Source organism: Pipistrellus kuhlii, unplaced genomic scaffold (assembly GCF_014108245.1).
Source record: "Pipistrellus kuhlii isolate mPipKuh1 unplaced genomic scaffold, mPipKuh1.p scaffold_m20_p_6, whole genome shotgun sequence".
Taxonomy (NCBI): Eukaryota; Metazoa; Chordata; class Mammalia; order Chiroptera; family Vespertilionidae; genus Pipistrellus; species Pipistrellus kuhlii.
Window position 1 is genome coordinate 33,583,523 of NW_023425562.1, and position 26,698 is coordinate 33,610,220.

The following is a 26,698-nucleotide window of genomic DNA, read 5'->3' on the forward strand; positions in this document are numbered from 1 at the left end:
GCGGGCCGCCGCTCTAGCCGCACGCCGAGCCCGCCGTCTCGCTGCTCCCGCCGTGACGTCATCGGCCTGCGCCGCGGCGCGGGGGCGGCGGGCGCGCGCAGCCGAGAAGATGTCTCCGACGCCGCCGCTCTTCAGTTTACCCGAAGCGCGGACGCGGTTTACGGTGAGCGGGGCGCGGGAGGGAGGGAGGGAGGGAGGAGGGGGGGGGGACCGGAGCCGGCGCTCCTCTCTGCCCTCCTCTCCTCCCTGAAATGGCTGGGGTTTTGCCCTGGGGTCAAGGAGGGGTGTACGCCGCAGTGGAGGCTTTGGACCCGGTCGTGGGGGCCGGGATGGGGGAAAGCGGCTTACCTGCGTCTTCCTCGCCGTGGCTGCCCGCTGCCGCCGCCCCGCCGGCCGGCCCGGGACCCGGGACCCGGGCTCCGGGCGCCCCGCGGGGCGGGCTGCTCTGCGGACTGAGACCCACGCGGCCCAGCCTCTGCGGCGCGCTCCGCCGGCCGCGCGTCTGCGGGACGGGGCGGGAGCGGCCCAAAGGGGAGGGCCCGGGCGGTTTTAGCCCAAAAGGCTGGCTCCCGCCCCGCCCCCCGAGGGCCAGGTGTTTCGGCCGCTCATGCTGCACACCTGAACCCCCCGTGTCTCACCCGTCAGAGGCCGATTAAGTCCAGGTTCTAAGTGGGGAAGGGCAGACGGATCAGCTTGGACAGCGAGGCCAGAGGTCATCTTATTCTTACCCATTGGGGAAGAGTAATGTTAGCATTTGAGAAACACCTTAGGTGAGTTTATATAACTCCTTTAACGCTGTTCAGTAGGCTGTTGTTATCCCTCGTAGATGAGATAGAAACTGAGGCAAACCTCCCTCACCCCCAAAAGTGAAGTGATGTACGAAAGTGGTTGAGTGTTTTTCCTGGCTTCAAACCAGTGCCCTTTTTATGTTGTTCATACATCCCCAGCGTGGAAAATCCTGTGGGACTGAATTTGTCTTTAGCTTGTAAGCCAATGTTTCAAGTCATGATTTAACGAGGTAGATATTTAACAGTGCCTATGTATTTACAGCGGTACCAGAATGAACATTCTATGAAAGGAAGTTGATTTTTTTGGTAGTAATTATTTTTCTTGTGTGCAGGGTATTATTACTTCTTCACCGTACAATATGGGGTTTGTTTCTTTTTACCAGAGTGTATCTTGTTCATGTCATCAGGAATATTTCCTTTCTGTGCCTTTTGCTCTAATCTCTGGTGCTTTGAAATTCTGCTTAGGAGTAATTGTTAGGAATATCTAAGATCATCATATTAGCACTTCATTGGAAATCGCCTAGGATAGTGCTTCTTCGGCCTCAGTGTGTGGTGGGATCACCTAATCCTAGAGATACTGCTCAATGTAAATTCTGATTCAGTAGGTTTTTAATGGGGTGTGAACTTGGCCTTTCTAACAAGTTCCCAGGTGATGCCACTCAGCTGGAGGCAGTAATTCCTCTTATTTAACTAGTGAGGAAAATGAAGCGTTAAGGGATTTGCTCAAGATGACAGCCTGTTCTTGACAGAGTCAGGAATGGACATTTCCAGTATAAATCTAATTCCTGTGCGGCTAATAGGATGATTTCCTAAGTGTATGTGAATTTTCACATAAGGAATGACTTGGCAATATTTTTGTCTTTAAAGTATGACTAAGACAGTCAGCAGGTATATATGCAGTGTTTACTGTAGTGAGAGTCCTAGAGGTGACTGGACTTGAGGTGGGTCCTGAAGAATGGATAGAATTTGCTTGAACGGGTGGGAAAAACAACATGAATACGCTAGAGTGAGCTTGATAGAAAACTATGGGGAAATGGCTAGATCTTAGTGGAGACTGTGTTAGGAGGAGTGGGAAGGAAGACTGGATAGATAAATGCGCTATCTTAGGACCTTGAGAGGAGATAGAAAACTTCAAAACCAAAATCTGTAAGTAAGGAGCCATTGGAGACTTTAAAAATAAACAGGATATTCTCTTGAATGTACTATTTAAAGAGATGATAGCAAGGAAAAACTGGAATGAGAAAAATCAATCTAGAAAGCTCCTGCCAAGTTTAAAGTAATGAGAGTCAATCAGAAGTGGCATTTGAATAAGAATTACTGATAGAATGACTGATGGGTAATTTCCTAGTTACAAACATTTTTTAGTTAGACATATTATTAATGAATGACATGTTTTTCAGTAAAAAATAAGCAAAAATCTTTTCACTTACTTGATATTTTTATTTTTCTAGAAGTCTACCAGAGAAGCCCTGAACAACAAAAATATCAAGCCGTTGTTGAATACCTTCAGCCAGTTACCTGGAAGGTAAGGCATTGATACCCCTAAAATATGTTGCCTAAATCTTTATACTTAAAACCTGAGATGTTTTTAAAATGCAGGTATTTTTTGTTTTTAATAGTGAAAATGAAAAAAAATGTACCCTTGATCAAGCTTTCAGAGGTATTCTAGAAGAAGAAATTGTAAGTATAATTTTATTTATTAAGATTTTACTGGCAAATTAATAAATTAGGTCATTTAAAAATTGCCTTTATTCTTAGAACAAATATTTAAATATGGTTGCTTTTTCTAGAGTGAGCTCGGTACTTTGTGAAAGCTGCCTTGGTTGGTGTAGGAATAATTTAATAATTAAGGCTTTTGGCAGCACAGGTGCAGCTTAAAGATTTGGTTTAATAAGGGAAGAGAGCCTTCTCCAGGTGAATAGCATGAGAGAAGTTGATACTAGGTCTTCCTGAGCAAGAACTGGAATTTGAAGTTGGGCCCTCTCGTTTTGCTGTATGGACAGTGTGACACATTTTGAAGTTGCACAAAAAGTCCAGTCTGAGGATGTTTAGCATGGGGATTGGGGTTCCATGCTCTCATCCTTCTCATCAACTTAAAAGAATAGTGCTTGTCTAACTTCAGTTGATAAATTTACTCTAAATATGAAAAATCTGAATTTATTTAACATTAGTGAATAATGAAAGAAAAACTTTCAAAAGCTTATTCTTGGTTAAGTGAAGGTTAGGTCCCAAGAAGGTAGATCTTTTTCTTGTGGCAATAATAGTGTCCCTTTCTGCATCAAAATTCACTCTTTCCTCTTCCTCAGACCTACCAATTTACCTTTTGTGAGGCATCAGGCACCTAACTGCTTTTCTGGGCCTCAGTTTCATTTGTGAGAGGGCAAATGACATTCTTTCAAAGTTGTAGTGTAAAGTGACAGTTAATGAACAAACAATAAATGCTGGACTTTATTGAACCTAGCTACTACTTTCCTTCTATTGGGTCTAGTAATAATTAATATCGTTTTTAAACATTCGTTTAAAATCTTGCTTGGCGTTGACTTGTATTGACATAACCTTCAAACACGTATCTACAGAACGTGTGAAGTGCAATTAACAAGTTTTGCTTGAAAAAGTTTGTGTTTGGTTTGGTTTTTGTTGCAAAACTAGGGCTAAGAAGATGGCGGATGAAGAGCATATTCGGCACTGCATGCTTTACAAGTTCCAATTAGGAAGAAAAGCAAGTGAGGCTGCAAAAAACATCTGTAGTGCTCTTGGTCAAGATGCAGTTAGCGCCAGAAAATGCCAGCGTTGGTTTGAGAAATTTCGCGAGAGAAATTTTTCGTTAGATGACAAGAGTGGTCGAGGCCGTGTGTCCAATTTTGATCAAGAAGCTCTTCAAGCTCTTTTGGTGCAAAATCCTCAAATTACCCAACAAGAGCTTGCGACAACTTTAAATTGTTCACAAAAAACAATTTCCAATCAATTGCGTGCACTTGGCAAAGTCCAAAAGTTTGGAAAATGGGTTCCTCATGAGTTGACCGACAACAACCGTAATCAAAGAGTCACAATTTGCAGTTCGCTCCTCTCTCGTCAAAACCGTTTGCCGTTTTTAGAGCAAATTGTTACCGGAGATGAAGAATGGGTGCTGTATGTTAATTTGAAAGGGCGGCCTCAATGGTTGGACAAAAATGAGGCTCCGCAGCCCATGCCAAAACCTGACTTGCATGCGAAAAAAGTGATGTTGTGTGTTTGGTGGAATTTTAAAGGAATTCTTCATTATGAACTTTTACCATCTAACCAAACCATTACAAGTGCAGTGTATAGTGCCCAATTGGAAAGGTTAGCCCAAGCTTTAAGAGAAAAAGAACCCGCGCTGATTAATCAGAAGGGCGTAATTCTTCACCCCGATAACGCACGACCGCATACTGCAAGAATCACTGCTGAAAAACTGCCAGTTGGAATGGGAAGTTCTCCCTCAACCTGCGTATTCTCCTGATATTGCCCCTTCTGATTACCATTTGTTTCGTTCTTTGCAAAACTTTCTTCTTGGAAAAAAATTTAATAATGAAGAATGCCTCAAAAATGCATTGACCGAATTTTTTTGCATCAAAATCACAAGAATTTTACAACAGAGGGATTAAAATGCTTCCTGAGCGTTGAGCACAAGTAGTAGAAAACAACGGCAACTATATTGTTGATTAAATTTTGTTGTATTGTTTAAATAAATTCGATTTAAAAAAGTATTAGAAAACGACATTAATTATTACTAGACCTAATATTAAAACCTTCCCTCAGACATATTGATGCACCAGTACAATTCATTCCTCTGCCCCTGCCTTTGCCTTTGCCTGGGTTATGGCATCAGCACTCTTTGCTTGATTAGCTTACAGGCTTAATCATGCTAATGAAACCATTTTTGTACAACCACTGGATTTTAAGTGAATTGCCTGTTTATTATTTACTTAATATACTTCCACAATTAGTAACTCTCTTACTACCCATTTTTTGTATTTTCATTTTAAAGTAACCTTATCTTCTATGAGAAATAGCTTTATCCCATATTTATGAAAATCAGTTTAGTGTCAGGGTATGTTTTTATTATCAAATTAGTCTGAACTGTGGCTCCTAAATTAAATTGTTTTCTCCTCTGTTGGTAGATAAATCACTCATCGTGTGAAAATGTTTTAGCTATTATTTCTCTTGCTATTGGGGGAGTAACTGAAGGTAAGTATGGATTTTATTTTTTAAGTAATCTGGGACACTATATGCTTTTTTTAAAAACTTACTCTCAGCGCTGGCCAGATTATTCAGTTGGTTGGAGCATCATCCCAGATGCCAAAAGGTTGCAGGTTTGATCCCCAGTCGATCAGGGACATATGGAAGATTAACAGGATATACCGTATTTTTCGGACCATAAGACGCACTTTTTTCCCCCCCAGAAGTGGGGGGGGAAAAGTCCCTGCGTCTTATGGTCCAAATATAGCCTACACATATACTTTAAAAAAAAGTTTTTTTACTTGCCCAGCTCTTTGTGGTCTCTGTGTGCTTGCCCGGCTCTAAAATGGTTCTAAATGCTGCTGTTTACTTTACAGGGTTGATTACATGTGTTTATGACTGTGATGTTGGGTTTTAATGCACATAAAATATTTTAGGACACTATTTGTTTCAGAATCTTTTTTTCTTCATTTCCCTTCTCTAAAAACTGGTGCGTCTTATGGTCCGGAGCGTCTTATGGTCCGAAAAATACGGTAATAAGTGCTATAATTTATGTAAAGTGTACTTCAGAAACAGATGAGGTATACTTCTCAAAGGTATAAGGGTTTTTGTTTTTTCTTTTACGATACACTATGTACTCTGTATTTTGAAAGATTAAGAATTTATCACATGATAGGAGGAGGTCTGTTTAGGCAGGAAAAGCATTGTAAACAAAATCATGGAAGTCTGAACATAGCAAGTTGTTTAGGAACTAAGAAGAGGGTATCTATCTGTGGCCAAGATTAAAGTGAAACAAAGAGGCCCATGTAGAAACTGGGACACAGGTTGTGAAAGTTCTGAGGATCATGTATATAATCCACCTCAAGAATAACCAGAGATCTTTATTTTAAACTGAGTTTTACTGAATCAGAATCTTTTACAGGAATCTAAGTTATGTAATTATCAAATGTGAGTTAACTTATGCCAAACTACACTGAGTGGCCAGATTATTATGATCTCTGAATGCATAATAATCTGGCCACTCTGTGTGTGTGTGTGTGTGTGTGTGTGTGTGTGTGTGTGTGTATCCCATCCACTGCATGGATGGGATCCTGCCAGCCTGGCCAGGGGGAGGGGACACGGCAGTTGGCCGGCCTGCCTGCTTGTCGAACTGGTCCCCTCTGGTTGAGGGGACAATTTGTATATTAGCCTTTTATTATATAGGATGTACACTGAGTGGCCAGATTGTTATGCATTCAGAGATCATAATAATCTGGCCACTCTGTATACTGCAACTAAGGGCAAGGAGTATGCCTTTCAAATCTCTTGGATGTACAGGGCATACATATAGTATTACAAAGTGTTAAGGGACTTGAGAGGTCATGTAGTCCAGTCTCATCTCTGGCTTCCTGACTTCCCTATAACATCCCTGGCAGGTGATCATTCAGTCTCTACACTCATTGATAGAGCTAAGAAATTCATTTCTGTTCTAAGAATTTTATTTAGTTTCGATTATCAGATTTCCCTTGTATTGAGTTGAAATCTGCTGCCTCATGCTACCCACTGACTTTAGGCAGTATCTCTCATGTCACATTCCAGATGTGATCTTACCAGTGCCCAGCAGAGCTGGAAATAGTGCCTCCTTTTTCTGAATGTACTATGTTAATGCAATGTGGTGGGCTTACAGTAATATTAATTTTTATTTTTATTTTATTTATTTTACGTGCCATGCTTAAGTGGCTACTCTTAAACGCTGAACAAGTGTTAGCAATTATATTATCTTAAAATAGAAGGCAGAATTAGCAGAGAAATAAAAGTATTTTTACCTGGACTAAATGACCTTTTCTTAAAATATTTAATTTATTGCTTTTCTTTAATAATGTTGAATTTAGAAATAAACTTGTTCTGTCCCCTAAAATAATACTATTACTTTAAAAGTTCAATAATAATTGAAATCAATATCAAAGCTTATTATTTTAAAATAATCTTTTAAGTCTCAAAGAATTTAGCAACATTGCAGAACAGTTAGAAATGAGAAAAAAGTGAAAATACTAGTCACAATTCCTCTCCATTAAAAACTGCCATTCATTTTGGTATATGGTTTTAGCTTTGCTAGTCTTTTAAAATTTTTATTGTCGTAACCATTATATACATACAGTTTTGAATCCTGCCTTTTCACTTAACATTATTCCAGGTAATAGTGATCATAACCACCATTTTTAATTGGCAGCATTATATTCTTTTGAATAGCTTAGTGGTTAAGAAAACAGACTATGAAGCCAGACTGCCTGGGTTCATATCTCAGCTCTACCACTTACTGACTCTATGATCTCGAGCAAGTTACTTAACTTCTCTGTGTCTCAATTTTCCCATTCTGTAAACTGGACAGAATATTCCAACTAGTAGGGTTAAATTATCCGCCTAGTAGTGTCAGTGTGCCTGACATGTAGTAAATGTTCTAGAGTATCTTATCAGGAATAATCACCATCATTATTGAGTGCACATACTAAAACTTAAGTATGTCCCATTTGGGAACTTTTTTTAGGTTCCTCTCATTTCTTGTCAAAGACTTTTTAGGATTGACAAAGTACACCTTAGCACGTTCTTCAGAGTGATTTTCATGTGCTATTGTACTCGACAGTGTTTTAAACTTTCCCCTTCCGTTTGGCATAAAGGTGTTTGCACCGCCTCTTCTCCTTTCGTACTGCTGGGAGACGTTTTGGATTGTCTTCCTTTGGATCAGTGTGATACCATATTCACTTTCGTGGAAAAAAATGTTGCTACTTGGAAATCAGTAAGTGCCTTAGGTTCTTTTTCTACTAACATTATCTTACTATTGATCCAAAATTGTGACAGTATATTTTGTTGCTTGTATTTCTAATAGTGCTAATTGCTAAAAAGTTTGTCTCTATGAGAGAATTATGTATTCTCTCTTGGGAAAGACAAGTAAGAGTCATTTATGGGGGAAAAGTTGAAGCACTTAGTAATAACAATTTAAAAATATACACTTTTACATGTGTAAAGCCATTTTTGGTATCATGTTTTATAAGAAAATATTTTTATTTCATTGAAAATGTTATTTGCTTAGAAAAAGTAAAAGTGGCATAGTAGATTCTCAGTGCATGTTGGTATTTTTTAATATTTTACTTCCTGTGACTTATTGAAGGATGTGCAGCAACTTCTAGACTATAGTAATTATTTCTGTCTTAATTTCAGAATACGTTCTATTCTGCTGGGAAAAATTATTTACTACGTATGTGCAATGGTAGGTAATTCAGTGGTAAATGATTATTTTTAAAACATAAATATGGACAGAAAAACAGGTGTTCAATTAACCACAAGGAATAAAATTTGTTAAATAGACTAGCATCTTCATTTTTAAATAAGTCTGATTTATTAAAACTGATCAATGACTTTAAATTGTTTCTGTTCTGTATTAAAACTTAATGAAAACAAAACAAAACAAAAGGTCAAGCTTATCTTGCCCATGTTAAACTTATTTTATTTCTAACTAGAGGCCTGGTGCATGAAAATTCATGCACTGGAGGGAGGGTCCCTTAGCCCAGCCTGCCCCGTCGCACAGTCCAGGAGCTCTCAAGGGCAGGTGGCAACCCCCCCATCACACCTCTGCTACTGCCACTGCCAGCAGTGCAAGTCTCTGCAGGCCCTGGCTACCTGAGCCTCAGCCAGCCATGGGCGGCTGGGCAACTGCCATCCGAGGCTTGCCTGTGCCTTGGACCGGCCCTGGGCGGCTAGGGGGCGGAGGGGACTGGGGGACTTAAGAGGCAAGTGTCCTGGTGGGGCTGAGGAGATGGTGCCAGCATCTTTGAGGGTGGGGCAGTCAATTAGCATATTCCCTCCTCATTGGATGAGGGCACCGTGTGAGGGTCAGTTAGCATATCCCCTTTTTATTAGATAGGATTAGTTAGTGCATTTTATTTTTTATCTTATTTTTTCACAGAGAGGAAGGAAGAGGGATAGATAGCTAGAAACATCAATCAGCCGCCTCCTGCACACCCTCTACTGGGGATGTGTCCACAAGCATGTCTGCATGCCCTTGATCAGAATCGTACCTGGGACCCTTCAGTCTGCAGGCTGATGCTCTATCCACTGAGCTAAACCGGCCAGAGCTATTTAGTGCATTTTTGTGACAGTTTCTACCCCCATCTTGACAACTGCTACTTTAGGAAAATACTCTTTTAACAAACTGATTAAAACTTGGGTATGAATGTTAAAAAAGAATGATCTCTTCTGTGTAACCTTTATTTCCATATATTATTAGATCTCTTAAGAAGATTATCAAAATCCCAGAATACAGTTTTCTGTGGACGAATTCAACTCTTTTTGGCCAGGCTTTTCCCTTTATCTGAGAAATCCGGTAAGGTTTTTTTTTACATTAAACATGCTTTGCAGGAAAGTCTTTTTCCAGTTTTTAATGGATTAGAACCTATCATGATAATAAGAAATGGTTCTAATATAACAAGAGACTGTGTTGTTGCTTTTATCACTTAGGAAATTCCAAGCAGTTTGGGAGCTGTGAGCCAGGAACTGATGATGAAAACCAGATATATTTCTTATAAATACACTGTCTCTCTGTGTATTTTTTATTTTATTTTTTAAATATATTTTTTACAGAGAGGAAGGGAGAGATATAGAGAGCTAGAAACGTCGATGAGAGAGAAACATCAACCAGCTGCCTCTTGCACACCCCCTATTGGGGATGTGCCCGCAACTCAGGTACATGCCCTTGACCGGAATCGAACCTGGGACTTTTCAGTCCGCAGACCGACGCTCTACCACTGAGCCAAACCAGTTTCGGCTCTCTGTGTATTTTTTAAATAACCCACAGCAAAAACCATGAGATTATACTAATATTTAGAGTTTATCTGCCACCAGACCAGCTTATATATAACTTCTGTCTCTGACAGAAACCTGGCTCATTAACTACATTTCCCATAAATATTGTTATACACTCTCACTTTTTGATTAATACAATTTTTTGTCTGTGATTCAGCAAAACTGTAAATTGTTACATACTGCATTATATTAAGTTATTCATGAATGATAAGGATCAGCTGTATTGTGTGTAGAATTCTGTGTGTTCTAAAGGCATCTGTAAGAAATGAATTTTAGAACAGTTTGAACATGCAAGTGTGGTGTTGTTTCTAACTTGATCTTTTCCTTAATTATGGATTTATTACTGTATATGTTTTAGTTATATGACAACAAACTTACAAGTTTAGGTGTTTGGTGGATTTGCTTTGAAATCTTTTTTTTTCTTCTTTTTTCTTAATAGGTCTTAACTTGCAGAGTCAGTTTAATCTGGAAAATGTCACTGTTTTCAATACCAATGAGCAGGAAAGCACTTTGGGTCAGAAGGTAAGGCTGATACGAAATCTAACAGAACATGTTTGTTTGTTATTGAAGTAACTTATGAATGGGTCTTCTAAGTCATCAACAATTTAAAATCTTTATTTCCAACTTATAGAAATAATATGTATTCTCTGTTAAAAATGCAAACAAAATAGAAATATTTAAAATAGCATAGCTACCCATAATCCAAGGCCCAAAAGATAACCACTCTGTCTAGCCTCATAATACTTTTTGTATAAATGTAGTTTTATTCCAAAAATGAATAAAACTATACACTGTTCTGAAATTCACTTTCTTCTTTTTAAGCAGTAAAAAAATTGATATATTGCCCTGACCCGTTTGGCTCAGTGGATGGAGCGTCGGCCTACAGACTCAAGGGTCCCAGGTTCAATTTCGGTCAAGGGCATGTGCCTTGGTGGCGGGCACATCCCCAGTAGGGGGATGTGCAGGAGGCAGCTGATTGATGTTTATCTCTTCGATGTTTCTAATTCTCTCTTCCTCTCCCTTCCTCTCTGTAAGAAAATCAATAAAATATATATTTTTTTAAAAAGGATGCATTTTTGCCTCAGTATGTTTAGATGTATATCAGTGTTCATGGCTCTTGATAAATCTTTTGATATATAACAATCCTGACAGTGGCATTTAGATAATGTCTAAAAGTGAAAAATTGTTAACAGCATTATAGTGAATAATATTGCTATATTATACAGGTGTATCTGTAAGATAAAGTTTAATAAGTGAAATTGCTATGTCAAAATAATACGTATATCAGATTTTGATGGTTGTTGTGCAGCTACTTACTCAAAGAGGTTATAGTCATTGATACTATCACCAGTGGTACATAGAGGATGCCTGCTTATTTTCACACAACCTCACAGCAATCCTAGGAATTACCAACTTTTAAAATCTTTAATTGTTGTGTACTTAAAAAGTAAGTTATCTTTATTTTTACTTACTTCTTTGGTTATTAATGTACTGTTGTTTGTTTTTACTTAGCACACTGAAGATAGAGAAGAAGGAATGGATGTAGAAGAAGGTGAAATGGGTGATGATGAAGCTCCAACAACTTGGTGAGTTTTTAGTCCAGATTTCTTGATTTACAAAGTTAATACTTAACAAGTTCTAGAGAGAGAATATAGACAAAGATGAAGGAAATCATGCTTATAGATTTATTTGTAACTTTTGTGTAAATTACTTAAAATTATAAATTCCAGTTACTAATGGGCTGTATCCAATGGTTTCTAAATTGTGTGCAGACGGTTCATTGTTCCTAACATGTAAAAGACCAAGCACAAGCAACCCCTTCTCCCTTCCATTCAGCTTTGTGGACTCAATGCCTGTGGATATTGAGCCTGATTATTTAATGAAATAGGAGAGATAAGAAGTTTCCTTTCTCTTTCCTCCTCCTTTCTGCTTCCCTTCTGTCACTCTCTTATTTCATCCTCTATAACCCTATGCTTTCCCTCCAACTAATTTCTGATTAATACTGGTTAGAAGCAATGAGGAAGCAAAACATGAAGGTATAAAGGAACACTTTCACTAGCATTCTTTAAAACAGTTATCATCAGTTGCAATTGAAAGATTTCCTGAAGATCAAGAAAGGGTTTCTATATCTGTACAGGGAGATATATTCCTTTAATCTCAAATTTCAAATTCAAACACATAGCCCCAAGGAACATTGAAAGTAGTGTAACTCCAGGCATAATTCCTGTATTTCCTACTACTTAACCTACCAGCAACTCAGTTTCAGAGTATTTAAAAATGTAGTAATGCCATCTACCTGCTTCAGTTATTGAAAAGAATAAATTAGATGCTCAGTTATTGAAAAGAATAAATTAGATGCTATTCAGAAGTGATCTGCTATCCTTATTATAACTGAATTTGTTGATGAATCCTGAAGATGAAGAATGGGAGGTTAACTTGCTGTCATTGGGCAAAATGGAGATTATAGGACTCTTAAGATCATAGGACTATGTGGATCACCAAACCTACTTTTTGTTTCCCATATTAAATTGCAGTCTTATTTAGAATATTTGTATGGGCATGAAGTTTAGAGAAAAGCTAACTATAATCCATTGTTTCAACTTACTAAGGTTTATTTAGAAAGAATGAAGTACACAATTGTGATTACAGACAAAATTAATTTTATAGCAATAATATTGAACATTTTTATAGATATTTGGGATATACATTATTTAATATCTCAAGCAGTTTTTACATTTGGATTATACTTGAAGGCTTTATTGGCTGTTTTAAATGATATAGAGGATTTTGTTAAAAAACATTAATTTCATGGATTTAAAAAGTCTGAAATGTTTGTTTTAACATTAAAGTTAAAACATGCTATAGCATAATGACTGCTTATAAGTCTAAAATTTATAAGTATGTATTGACACTAGATTTGTACTAGTAACATAATCCCATCAAAATTCAAGGGTACTATCACTAAAGATAAAGGAAGGGTGGGTCTATTTATTAATTTCACTTGAAATTATTTATAAAGGTTTATAAGTATTACTAATGTGCACTTTTCTGGGGAGACAGACTGTAATTTTCACCAAATTCTTAAAAGCATTTGGGATTCAAGAAGTTAAAAGCATTTAGATATTTTTAAGAGAACTTAAATTATTTAATATATCATTTCTTTTATTAGCTCCATTCCAATTGATTACAACCTGTATCGAAAATTCTGGTCACTTCAGGATTACTTCAGGAATCCTGTGCAATGTTATGAGAAAATTTCATGGAAAACTTTTCTCAAGGTGAGTCGCCAATCCCAGACTATCAAAAGTCCAATATTTTATTGCCCCTCAACTGGACAGGGTGTGACATCATTGTTTCATTTTGTCACAGTCTTTAGCACAGAAATGGTTAAGAGTTTCCATAGCTGGCTAAATAGCTAATTTCACTGGCAAATTTCTATATACTCTCAAAGCATTCCTTTCTCTGCTTACCCCTTACACACACTGCATTAGAAATTACATTCCATCAAGAGAAGAGAGTTTATTCCTACTTTTAACAGTACCATAAATTTCCTACAAAATAGTTTTATCCTCGTTTTGCTATCATAATTTTCTTAATTTGCCTTACAACATGCATGTATGATAACTGGGAATAAATTCTAGATATTCTGATACAGAAAAGCACTAAGCAGATTATTTAACAACAATGGCAAGTATAACTAGTTGATATTTTTACTTTGCAGTACTCAGAAGAAGTTCTGGCTGTTTTCAAGAGTTATAAGTTAGATGATACTCAAGCCTCAAGAAAAAAGATGGAAGAATTGAAAACAGGAGGAGAACATGTATATTTTGCAAAATTTTTAACAAGTGAAAAGGTACAACTTTTTCACTAAGCATAATAAAAAATTTTTTTTTTCTATTTAATTGATATACTTCTTAATTTAAGTTCATTGGAAATGTTTCTTACTTTTGGTTAAAGCTGGTAAATATTGGTTTTAGAGTCCTATTTCTTGTACAAGTAAGACTAATTTGGCTTTTATGATGAAAGAGTTTGTTCTGCATTAAGTCTGTTTTGTAGACTTATTTTATAGTAAATGCATGTGCCCTGACTGGGACTCGAACCAGCAACCTTTCGATGCACAGGAGGCTCGACCAGCTGCTGAGCCACTCCAGCCGGGCTCTTTCACCACTATGTCTTTATATGTGGGAAAGTGGCAGCCTTTTGCTTTTTTACTTCTGCCTTTTTTCTGACTTCAGGACCACAAATATAACTTTGCTACCCACCAACACAAATATGTCATTACATAAATTGGTAGAAATCTAAGTGAAGCTTTTGCCACTCTGTCCTGGGCTTGTGCAGTAATGCCTCGTGTGCGGTAATGCCTTCAGCAAATGTTATTTGAATTGAAATCTTTTGTTTCTATAATGACATAACCTGTACCTTTAGGCAAAATTTTAATTTTATGTGTTTTGTATACTTGTTTTTCGAGTAGTTGATGGATTTACAACTGAGTGACAGTAACTTTCGCCGACACATCCTACTGCAATATCTCATTTTATTCCAATATCTCAAGGGACAGGTGAAATTCAAAAGGTGAGTACAAATTAATAAATGGGTAGAAGTTTATAAACCACAAAGAGAAGGACTTGTTGATGGATGTGTTTTTCATATATATGGGGCTCATTTTATGTATAACTGTCACATCTCTAAAACATTTCTTTTGCAGCAACATTAGATAATTGAGCTTTTATTAGACTAGATGTTAGGATATTTATTTTAGAGAAAAGGTCTAAATATTTGCAGAGAAGTATTACATTACCAGGGTAGTTGTGTAAAGAACATGGCTTTACTGCCTGCTGGTTTCAGATCCCACTTTCGTTACTCAATAGCGGCAATTCAGCTCTTTCTGACTTGTAATTTTAAGATAACACATATCAAGCACTCAGAAATGTTCTTTCTTATCCTTCTGTTTGTTGTGGAGATTTGGTATACCATAGAGAAAGATCAAGGGCTTTTGAAGCTTGACCTGGATTTGAATTCAAGCTTTATGGCCTTGGGCAAATCATTGAACCTCTAAACACTGTTTAACATGCATACATTCTCATTCTGAGAATTAAATGAGTAATTCATGTAAAGTGCTCAGATCTCGGCACATGGTAGTCTATTAATATTTCTCGATTGGCCACTACAGTGCAATACATAGTGAGAGCTGAACTAATGCCGACTGTTAATAATTTGGGTCTGCTTTCTGTCTTCTCTAGGGATTGGGGTTTTTATTCACTATATTTGGAATCTTTTTAAAGGAACGCAGCATGTTCTGTCAATGTGCATCGTTTAGAGCACGAATAGGGAACCTTTTTCTGCCGACGGCCATTTGGATATTTATAATCATTCACAGGCCATACAAAATTATCAACTTAAAAATTAGCTGCTATATTTGGTCAAACATTTAATTAACTTACCCCAATGCCTTGGCAGCGCCATTTTGTGGGCCTTATACGGCCCAAAGGCCAGACGCTCCCCACCCCTGATGTAGAGGTTAATATCTCTGAGGTTTTCACCCCACATTAAACTGATTATTTTAGGAAATATTCACTGCTCTGTTTATATTTAATTAGATTAATTGAATGTTTTAGCCTCCTCTATACTTTCATGTCTTGGTAATTTTTGACACTTTTTATATTATGCTTAACTTATCTGTTACATGTCTTGTGTTTTTTCTAAAAGAATTTAAATCTTAAAATTGAATGTACATTGCTGTTAATTCAGGCATGCTTTTATTGCTTTGTTCCATAGTTCAAATTATGTTTTAACTGATGAGCAGTCACTCTGGATTGAAGATACTACAAAATCAGTTTATCAAGTAAGTTCAACACGCAACAAACTCATGATTGAACAAAATGGAAATTTAGAATTTTCTTTGTTTCAGCCCCAAATAGGAAAATAAGGATAAAGTTAAGCTCAGGTACAAGACCACAAACACTTCCTGGTTCTCTGCCTACAAACCACTCCTATGATGCAGAAAGTTGTTGAAAGCTTAGTATATTCTTTCTAATCACAGCTGCTATCTGAAAACCCACCCGATGGAGAAAGATTTTCAAAGATGGTAGAGGTATGTGTTTTATATTTAGTTTTCTTAGCACCAGATAGAATTTTAGAAGCTCCATTATTCAAATGTAACTTGTTTTTCTCAGCATATATTAAACACTGAAGAAAACTGGAACTCATGGAAAAATGAAGGCTGCCCAAGTTTTGTGAAAGAAAGGTAAATATATACTGAAGCAATATGATAAATATTAAAATATAATTTGATATTCTATTATGTAGCGATATGTGTATATGTATTTTATATAAAAAAATGTAAGTTAAGCCCAGGCCAGTATTACTCAGTGGTTAGACCATTGGTCCATAGACCAAAGGATATCACAGGCTCAATTCCTGGTCACAAGGGCACTACCTGGGTTGCATGTTTGACACCTGGCCCCAGTTGGGGAGAATGTGGGAAGCCGCCAATCATTGTGTGTCTCCCTCACATCCATGGGTTTTTTTTTCTCTCTCTCTCTCTCTTTCTCTCTCTCCCCCTCTCTCCCTCCTTCTTTCCCTTCCCCGTCCCCCCTCCTCCCTCCCTTCTACTTTCTCTAAAATCAACGGGGGGGAAATATACTTAGATGAGGGTTTAAAAAAAAAAAAAAAAAAGTTGAGCTCATAACCACTCCAATTTATTTTATTAGAAATTTTCATCTCAAATTTCTTGTAATTAAGCTCCCAGAACAAATTGATATATTATCCAAAAAAAAATTGTATACCCACTTACCCTTTGTACCATGGTGTGGCATTTTGGTCTTTTATCTGATGAGTGTTCTATAATAATATGAAGCTTTCATCTTTTTTAGAAAACACTGTTTTGTTTTACATTAAACACTTTCGTTTCTGTTGTCCATTTGTAATTCCAGTATGTTTTGTTCACCACAGAACATCAGACACTAAGCCGACGAGAGCAGTACGGAAGAGAGCGGCACCAGAGGACTTCCTGGGGAAAGGGCCCAACAAGAAGATTCTGATGGGAAGGTAGGTTACCCGTCTCCATACATGGAATGTTACTGGCTATTTTGTATTTAAGATGTTACTGTAAGAACTCTCCAATTTCTGTGTTTGTCTGTTTTTTTATGTGTTTGGTATATACATACAATAGATGATGACTAAAGCAAAATACCCCCTATCAATCTATAAGGCCATTGTGTGGTTCATGCAAGTACACATACTAGTACTTCCACCATGTCTCCTGCTTCCAAAATCCAAGGCTCTAGGCTGATATTTTATCACATCACAGGCAATGTAATTGCATTGATCCAGCTCATTTCTAGTTGTTACAAAATACCACAGTCATTCCTGTTACCTTCTAGTTGACTGTAAATTGCTTTATATTATGCTTGAATATTTTTAGAAAAAAAAATTGTCATTCAATATATACCCATATAGAAAATTTGCTAAATACCAAAAATTAGTGAAGAGAATTAAAATTCCACTATTTAACTTGTATTATGTGTTTTTTTTAGTGAGGAGTTAACAAGGCTTTGGAATCTCTGCCCTGATAATATGGAAGCCTGTAAATCAGACACAAGGCAAGTTCCAAATGTTTCACATCAGGTATTGCTTTTCTGAAATGTTGAGTAGAATGGCCTTTTGTCAGCTATCAAGAGAGTTCAAAAAATCATGGTTGACTTTAGCACGATAATTTTAGAAATCACAAGAAAATGAGAATTCGCAAAAATAGAAGGAACTACATTCCAAGGTATGACCTAATTTTGTGGTTGCTTCTAGCTAGGGAGCAGTACAAATGATTTCCACTTTTGGGAACTAGGGAACGTGGGTCTTAACAGCCATAAAATGACAGAAGGTAAGGCGTTAGGCCTGCATGAATTTGTAACTGAGTTCCCCTGAATAGAGCTGAGCCCCTTGACGCACTACATTTTCTGTAAAAGAAGGATAGAGTGGAAGATGGAGAGACTTGCCCACTGGTACAGGAAACAAAGCTTGTCCATTACTATCTAGGCTGTGAGCAAAAAGGAAAAAGTATTCCTGGGAAATTATAACCACAAGTCTGCCGCCATGCGCTCTTAAATATAAATATATCCTACCAGCTGTGTAAAGGAGCCCCAGCTTTCCAGAGGCCACATCTCCAACCTAAGCCAAGGATCCTGTAGATAAAAATCTGAAGTTCACCATCCAGACTTGACAAAACATTCAAGAAGACATTCACCATGAGTAACAGTCAGCAGATGGACCAAGCCACAGAAGTTAAACATCAGATTAAGGCTTACAATAAGTATATTTAAGATAATTAAAGATATAAAAGGAATTGAAAATAAAAGAAACATGACATGACCTAGTCATTGAAATTACAAAATAGGCAGGTAAAAAATAGGCTTGACACAGGTGAAATAGAATTAATGATTTTAAAAATCACCCAGAAAACAGAACAGAGGGATCAAGAATTAGAAAATATGAAAAAGTCAAGAACCACAGAATGAGAAGGTCCAACAGACTTTTAATAGGAGAGGAAATAAGAGAATGGGAAAGAGGCAGTAATCAAGAGACAGAATTTTTGTTTCAGAACCAAGAATTAGCATAAATTCTCAGGTTCATGTGGTACAGATTTAAGTGGGATAAACAGAATCAATCCTTATCTCTACACACTGTAATAAAGTCACCAGAGGAAATCCAGACCACCTTCAAAGGAGCAAAAAATCAGGCTGATAGCAGACTTCAAGCCCAAAAGGAACCACAGACAGTGGGATAACTTCAAGGTGTTGAAAGCATGGACTCTGAATTCTGTATAACAAGTTAAACAGTGGGTTGGTTAGTCAAGAGAGAAATAAAGTTACTTTCAGATTAAAACTGAGAATCTGTCATTAGCAGTCTTTAAAAACCTGTCAGAAAAGACTTGAACCCAAAAACAATGTGAAGTTGTAAGGGTTGCTATGCAAAGACATTAGTAAATATGAGTAAGTTTCATCAGACTCATTGTATAAAGCAGTAATGATACTAATTGGGGGTATTTTAAAAAGGTGGAACTAACATACTTGATGAAAAGTAACCCTAATATAAGGAGTGATCAGAATTAAAGAATATTAGAGATGAAGATAGAGATAATAACTAGACTTCAAGTAAAGCATGCTTGCTAAATATGTAAAAGAAACAAGTTGAGGAAAAAAATAGAGAAAATTCAAGTGGTCAAATAAAATATAAATCAGGATTGTGGGCAGGTACAAGCTGAATTCCATTAATTGAAAACTTGAAAAGATTCAAAACAATATACACTTATTTAAAAAAAAAAACACATGAATGATAAACACCAAAATCTAAAGAATGGCTACCTCTGGTGAGAGAAAATGAAATTAAGGAGAGGTGCATGAGCACTCTCAACCGTATTTGTAGCATTTGAAAGTTTAAAGCAGATACGGCAAAAACCTACAGTGCTCACTACAAACTAGCAAATGGTTTCAAACATTTATGAATGATGGTCTGATTGGAATTTTAGTGTGAACCCTGTTTTACTAGTGTGATGTGTAGAAGAGTGATGGTAAATTCTCAAGCAATTACACAGGCCTGTAATGTTCACCAATTACAGAGCATGTTACATTTCAGTAAGTTACTAGATTTTAGGCTTGATTTTTCTTTGGAGAACTCATTTTTCTCATTTTAGTAAAAAGATGTCTTCTGATCAGATCTTTAGATCTTATTTGACTCTGTCTCAAATTTTAATTTCTGAAAACAAATTTAAGAAGGTGCAATTAAAAACCAGCCATGTGCCCTACTGGTTTGGCTCAGTAGGTAAGAGTGTGGGCCTTTCGCCGGGACCGGTTTGGCTCAGTGGATAGAGCGTCGGCTTGGGGACTGAAGGGTCCCGGGTTGGATTCCGGTCAAGGGCATGTACCTTGGTTGCGGGCATATCCCCAGTAGGGGGTGTGCAAGAGGCAGCTGATCGATGACACTCTCTCATCGATGTTTCTAACTCTCTATCTCTCTCCCTTCCTCTCTGTATAAAAAAAATAAAATATATTTTTTAAAAAAAAGAGTGTGGGCCTTTGGACTGAAAGGTCAGGGGCTCAGTGTGGGGTCAAGGGCACACACCTGGGTTGTGGACTCAATCCCCAGTAGGGGGCATGCAGGAGGCAGCCAATCAATGATTCTCTCTCATCATGGATGTTTCTGTCTCCCTCTCCCTCTCTGAAATCAATAAAAATTTAAAAGAAAAATAAAAACTGCCATGCTACCATGGCAGCAATCTAAAAGAAGCTAAAAGTTCTCGAAATCTCAGTACATCTGGTTATTATTTTCGGTTTAAAGGGAAAAAAGTCCATGGACATAATGTGAATATTTCCTGCTTGCTGGAGAAATTCAAATGCTAGTAAGCCCCTGGCTGCCTTCTGTGACTAGTAACAAACTAAGTCAAGTATGAATAACATTGGAATCCTCACTAGTTATTTTTTAACATCCAGAGAATATATGCCAACTTTGGAGGAATTCTTTGAAGAAGCCATTGAACAGGCCGACCCAGAAAGCATGGTTGAAAGTGAATATAAGTAAGTAATGTTTCTTTCTCATGAACTCAGAATGCTAATAAGGGAGACAGTTGATAGAGTGGTACTTTTCCTCTTAGGTGAGTTTATGTACCAACTTCACATTATTTCACATCTGATTTTGATGATCATTCCCATCAACTTAACAGACATTGCTTAAAATCAAGCTTATTAAAAAAAAAATCCCTCTTGAACCTATCTCTCCAAATATTGCCTATTTTATCTGTTCCCCTTCAAATCAAAGTCAGGTATACCTCATTTTATTGCACTTCACTTTATTACACTTCACAAATGTCAGGTTTTTTACAAATTGAAGGCAAAAGTTACAACTTTTTTTGAGCAAAAAAAGTTACAACTCACTTTATTACAGTACTCACCACTGCAGTGGTCTGGAACCAAACCCACAGTATCTGCGAGGTATGCTTGTCTCCCAACAATTCCTGATAATTGCTGCCTTCATTTCCCCACCTCCCATTGTCCTCAGCCCATTTCTGGTGGGCTGTCTCTGGCTGTCATATAGCTCTTATAAAGATCTTCTTTTTTTTTTTTTTTTTTTTTTTTTTTTTACCCCTCAGTGGTATTCCCTAGTTGATTTCTGCCTTGTTAAGATACCATTTTCGTTTCTCGACAGCCATCAAACTATAGCTGGCACTGTTATCCTTTTGTCTAATTGCTTCTGTCTCCATTGCTGGCTCCCCAATCCTCTAACTTAAAATTTTGGAATAGCTTCAGGACTCAGTCTCAGGGTCTTCAACTAAATCTTCTAGGTAATACCACAGCTCGTGGTTTTGAATAGGCCTGTGGTACTGATTTGAGGGCACACGCCCTCTTGTCAGACTGCTTAGGCTCCAATCCTGGGACTCTACCACTTACCTTGCTAGGCTACGAGGACTAATTAAACCCTTCTGTTTGTTTCCTTGTCTATTAATAGGAATAGAACACATTTCACAGGGTTATTCTAAGGACTAAGATGATTTACTTTGAACCAGTTCTGGTCAATTTTCCATGCATTAGCCCAGTGGTTCTCAACCTTTCTAATGCCTCAACCCTTCAATACAGTTCATGTTGTGGTGACCCCCAACCATAAAATTATTTTTGATGCTACTTCATAACGGGGTTGCCTAAGACCATCGGAAAACAGAGATATTTACATTGCGATTCATAACAGTAGCAAAATTACAGTTACGAAGTAGCAACAAAAATAATTTTATGGTTGGGGGTCACCACATGAGGAACTGTATTAAAGGGTTGAGGCATTAGAAAGGTTGAGAACCCACTGCCTTAGCCAGTGATCTTTAAATTCACAAGTCAAATCTGTTGCTACATAATACAATTAAGACAAAGTCTTACTAACAAGCTTCCTTTATCTGATTTGCACCTTTCTACCTCTCCAATCACATCTTCTTTGCTTATTTTCTCTGCTAAACCCATAGCCCTGTTACTGTTAACTTAAAAGGTACTTCCACCTCAGGACCTTTGTAACGTGTTCATTTGCTTAAAACTTCAAGGCAATCCCATGGCTTGCCCTCTCAGATTCTCATCTTAAATACTGAGCAGTTTTCCCTGACCAAGTCTTCACTTTCCCTCTGTAATGCAGCCCTGTTAACATTTATTTCATAGTACATATCACCATCTGAATTTTTCACTTTTTTTTCTCATCCTTACCACTACCTGAAATTGTCTTAACCCTTGTATTTATCTATAATGATGCTTAGCAACAGATTTACTATGTCAGTTACTTTCTAAGCACTTACCTTATATAACTCTTAAAGTAAAAATTGTTCTTGTTTCAGCTAGTAAATGGCAAAGCCAGGAAAATCACTTGCGACCTCAGGGGCCCTAAACTGCAGTGTTGTGCCTCAGGTGTTCAGGGTGAGGTTACAATCCCCATGACTCCTGAGTGCCCAGCTCAAGTATTTGTTGAGTGAATATTGATTTATTATTGTTTGGTTAGACTAAGTAGAGAGATAGCCCTCTAAGATTAGTTTAAGAATCTGGATGGTATGGATCTCTGGAGAATTTTGTATGTATAATTGACAATGTTTGAAAGATTCAAATTATTTAAACAGAAAAGTGTCGGAGAAAAGGTTAACTATTTTGGCAGAGCCTCGTAGCATAATGTTAACTTGGTAAGGGTCCCTCCCCACTGTCTAGTAGTTTTGCAGGTGTAATGAGACTCTTAAGTAAACGAGGTTGCTACTCTAACAATTTGGGGAGAAAGGGTATTTACAAATGACTTGCAAAAAACTCATAAATGGGAGGGGTGGGATTGATCTGGATTCTTCTGCAGCTTGACTGTTTTCAGGAACACTGTCTTTAAAATTTCCCTGAGGTTTCCATTTCTCACCTTACTGTATACCACCTATTACCACTTTGCTTCCTTACAGAACAGTTCACGGGTTCTGTTCTTGGCATCATTGCTTACTCTCTTGGCTATTGGGTATTTTCCTTTTAATTTTGGAGCAGTATTTTTATCCCATCATGATGATTCTGAACAAATTCAAGTTTAGGCTTTGTATAAATAGGAAACCAAACACTGATTAAATTAATGATTGGAGCTCAGTGTTGAACTTATGTTCTAGAACTCACACCTATAGGTGGCATTATGCTGGCAGGTATCAACTCATTAAAACATGTTAAACCTATTAGGAATTCATGTCCCTCCTAAATAACTAGATTTCTGTCCTGCATATACAACATCTAGCCAGCCCTACACATAGTAATTTGCTTTTTTAAATTAAGTAAAATGCATACAAATTTTTTAAATGTGCTTGCTGGTGTGACCTCCCTCTTCAGACTATTGGTTTCTATTATAAGCAACCAGCACACTTAGGTTCTTTGGGAATATGATCAATGAAAAGAAGGGTGCCTTCAGCTACTTAAGAGTTACAGAGTTTCACATGGTGAGTTACATTAACTAGAAGGGAATATAGAAATAAATGACTATATAGTTATAAGACTGACATCTTTTTATAGGGCTGTGAACAATTCAAATTATGGTTGGAGAGCCCTGAGACTGTTAGCAAGGAGAAGCCCTCACTTCTTCCAGCCAACCAACCAGCAGTTCAAAAGTTTGCCAGAATATCTTGAAAACATGGTAATAAAGCTAGCAAAGGAATTACCAGTGAGTATTATAAATCTATTTTTTTAATTTCCTTTAATTGATGTTAAACTGCTATCATTTGAACAGAACTGAATTTAGAGTTGTGGAAAAAATCCAACTCCTGTTTTAGAATGAGGAAAAATGCATTTGAGGGTACATTTCATAGGAAGTACATAAACTGATAAACTTGAATAATTTTTGTACTGCATGTATAATGTAAGTCTATAGTGCTTTTGGATAAACTATTATCATTTTTCTTGTTTGTTGGTGCATTATATTCAAAGACGGCAGCAGTAGGCAACTTGGCCTTACTACTCTGGCTCTTTTTCAATCCAGTTTTCACATTGTATTGCTACAATATGGTACTAATAACTGTGCATAAAAGCTAATAAAATCACACAAAAAATGTTAAGGACACAGTTGCTCAACTCTAGTCTTCCCTAGACTATTATTACTAGATGCTAGGTATATGAAAATAACTTTAACATCTTTACTGACTCCTTCTTCCCAGGTTAGAGGAGTAAGGGGAGTCTTTACAACTTTCAGATCTTCCCCATCCACTCCTTCGCCAGGTTAACACTGTTCTCTGTGTCATATTTAACATTCACATCTAATACCCTCAGGGGTAAAGCTCTGGGTCCTATATTGGAATGTCACAATCAGCTCATCTAAACAAATTAATCCCCAGATTCTTTAGAAGTTGCCATTCTCTTAAACATTCTCCTTACTCATTTTAGCCTCCTTCTGAAGAAATAAAAACAGGTGAGGATGAAGATGAGGAAGATAATGATGCTTTACTGAAGGAAAATGAAAGTAAGAATTGAATTTTCTTGGCTATTTTACAAAGATTGTGGTTCTTTGTTGAGAGGTACGTTATTTAATTTGATCTACTTCTCAACTTCTACCATGTATCTCAGCTCTTTCTTATAGTAAGGAATTTGAAGCACTGCTTAATTTAAAAATGATTTCCTAAAGGTCATTAAGAACAGTATTCAATCCATGGAAAATATAAAAAGGAACTGTTTGGATTAACATTTCAGTGGCCCCAAATCTTCCCATTTCTGTTGTATACTTTGAATAGTACATGTCCTCATACTTGGTACGTAATTTACATTCCTTGTGTTTTCTAGGCCCTGATGTTCGCCGAGACAAACCTGTAACAGGGGAACAAATAGAGATATTTGCCAACAAACTGGGTGAACAATGGAAGATTCTGGCTCCCTACTTGGAAATGAAAGACTCAGAAATTAGACAGATTGAGTGTGACAGCGAAGACATGAAGATGAGAGCTAGGCAGTTACTAGTTGCCTGGCAAGATCAAGAGGGAGTCCATGCAACGCCTGAGAATCTGATTAATGCACTGAATAAGTCTGGATTAAGTGACCTTGCAGAAAGTCTAACTAATGACAATGAGACAAATAGTTAGCTTTTTTTTTTTCCTTTTTTATTAAAACTGTGATAAGACTTTGTTACCAAGCAGCATTTGTTAAGAGGTCCACTGGTTTTGGTAAACAATAAACATTTTTATAACAGTTGTACAGTTGGCTGGTATTCCAAGAACAAAACACATATTGGCTCTTGACAACTGATCTCAGGATTTTGGGAGGAGGGAGGAGGTTGGAAAAATAGCCAAAGTGATGTGACCTCAAGGTCACAATATATTTTTGTTAAGTGCGTTAATCAAGTCAATAAGCGATATTTAGGGGGCATGGTGTTTTCTAAAATGCACTATGCCAAATTAGTTTCTGCATGCCATTAGCAATTATGAAATTTAACTTACTATTCTGAAAATCCCAGAATAAGACTTTATGAATCCTTATGGCTGCTCTAGCTCATGCTTTAAAACAGAGGATCAGCAAACAATGGTCCGTTTAACACTTGGTTTTATAAGTAAAATTTAATCAGCACACTTACATGCTGATTTCTTTTTAGGTATTATCTATGGCTTCTTTCCTGCTACAACGGCAAATTAAGTAGTTGCAACAAAGAAGTTATAGTTTGCAAAGTTTAAAATATTTACTATCTGGCCCACTACAGAAAATGTTTGCTGAAGAAATGGGGTGAAGTCTAAAACCTAGTTCCTTTAGCCTTATAAAAATTAACCTCTCAAGTCATTAAAATGGGAATACATTGCTCAGGGATTGTTGTGAATTTCAAATGAGATATCTGTGAAAGCACCCTGTAAACAGCAAAGCACTAGGTAGTAATGGTTGGAGACAGAACTCTCTCTTTTTCCTGTCCCAACATAAGCATTATCCTTTAGGGATCTAAATTGTTATTGTTTTGAATCGAGAACTACTAAATGCACATTATACAATAACTGTTCTTGCTTCGGCTTAACTTGACTAGCTAGTCCAACAGCATACACAGCACAGCTCTAGTATCAGAAGGGCATCGTGCTAGTGGCACAGCATATAAGGCACACTCAGGAGTCAAGACCTTTTCTTGCTTACTCTCAAAGACCCCCACATGCAAGGCTGACCTCTAAAACAGCCTTTTTAAAACAACACCGGTATAAGTCCAATTTCTTATACTTAAAGTATCTTTGGAATAATGCTTTTTTTGGAATAAAATGAAAGGGTTGTTGTTTTTTTTTATAATTACAATTTTAAAATTCTAATTCTATAGGTTTATATACTTTGTTCTAATTCTACCTCACCTGATCTCTAGTAGCTACAGCATCCTGCAAATCAGAAAATCTAAATTTCAATTGCTAAATTATATCCTTAAAATTGTTCAATCCAATTACAGTGAATAAAAAAACTGCAGAATTATAAGCAGCATACCAATATATAAAAAACATCACAATTCTTATGGTCTCGTTTTTCCCATCCTATTCTGCACCCTTCCTCAAAGCAAAGGAAGTACTGATTGCCAATAATTCAAGTAATTAGAGATTAGCTGAAGAAGCTATATACAAATAAAGTTTCCCTGAAATACTTATTTTATGTGCCCTAGTGTTCTCAGATTATATCACATTGCTCAAACTCAAAAATAGCCATTATTCTCTAGAAATCTACTAGCTGTCAGTGCTGTCTGAGCTCTACAGAGCATTAAAACAAGAGTAAGCAAAGATGAGATTTCATGATAACCCTCAAAACTTAATTATAAATATCCAACTTGAAATCAGACAAATTTGGTAATATTCTATCCTTTCTCTAACAAGGCTCCTAAGACAAAGATGATGAACTAATTAGAATATATTAAACCTA

General features: G+C 37.1%; 1 protein-coding gene and 1 long non-coding RNA gene across 3 annotated transcripts; one reads left to right on the forward strand and one right to left on the reverse strand.

Moving 5' to 3' along the window:
- On the forward strand, positions 1-25,021 carry THOC1 (THO complex 1). 2 transcript variants are annotated; one of them, XM_036418477.2, is made up of 21 exons: positions 1-163; positions 2,240-2,313; positions 2,408-2,468; positions 4,928-4,994; positions 7,640-7,758; positions 8,181-8,229; positions 9,247-9,342; positions 10,261-10,343; positions 11,334-11,407; positions 12,991-13,099; positions 13,543-13,674; positions 14,293-14,393; positions 15,597-15,663; positions 15,862-15,912; positions 15,995-16,065; positions 16,773-16,868; positions 17,357-17,422; positions 20,303-20,386; positions 23,360-23,507; positions 24,224-24,299; positions 24,617-25,021. In XM_036418477.2, the coding sequence occupies exons 1-21, from the start codon at positions 110-112 to the stop codon at positions 24,910-24,912; spliced, it is 1,974 nt and encodes a 657-aa protein (XP_036274370.1). In that variant the 5' UTR covers positions 1-109; the 3' UTR covers positions 24,913-25,021. The 2 variants fall into 2 exon arrangements, with proteins under 2 accessions (XP_036274370.1, XP_045430097.1); XM_045574141.1 differs by lacking the exons at positions 1-163; positions 2,240-2,313; positions 2,408-2,468; positions 4,928-4,994 and adding an exon at positions 7,220-7,256.
- On the reverse strand, positions 9,527-22,229 carry LOC123651480. The gene is made up of 3 exons (XR_006740231.1): positions 21,708-22,229; positions 14,063-14,070; positions 9,527-9,537 (listed from the first exon to the last, which is right to left on the reverse strand). It is a non-coding gene; the product is annotated as an uncharacterized LOC123651480 (long non-coding RNA).
- Positions 25,022-26,698: the final 1,677 nt, after the last annotated feature.

Bases quoted from the DNA above. Each gene is read 5' to 3' on its own strand.
- THOC1 (XM_036418477.2), top strand. From the start codon at position 110: ATGTCTCCGACGCCGCCGCTCTTCAGTTTACCCGAAGCGCGGACGCGG. The intron at 164-2,239 runs GTGAGCGGGGCG...TTATTTTTCTAG, and splicing joins AAGCGCGGACGCGGTTTACG to AAGTCTACCAGAGAAGCCCT. The intron at 15,913-15,994 runs GTATGTGTTTTA...TGTTTTTCTCAG, and splicing joins GATTTTCAAAGATGGTAGAG to CATATATTAAACACTGAAGA.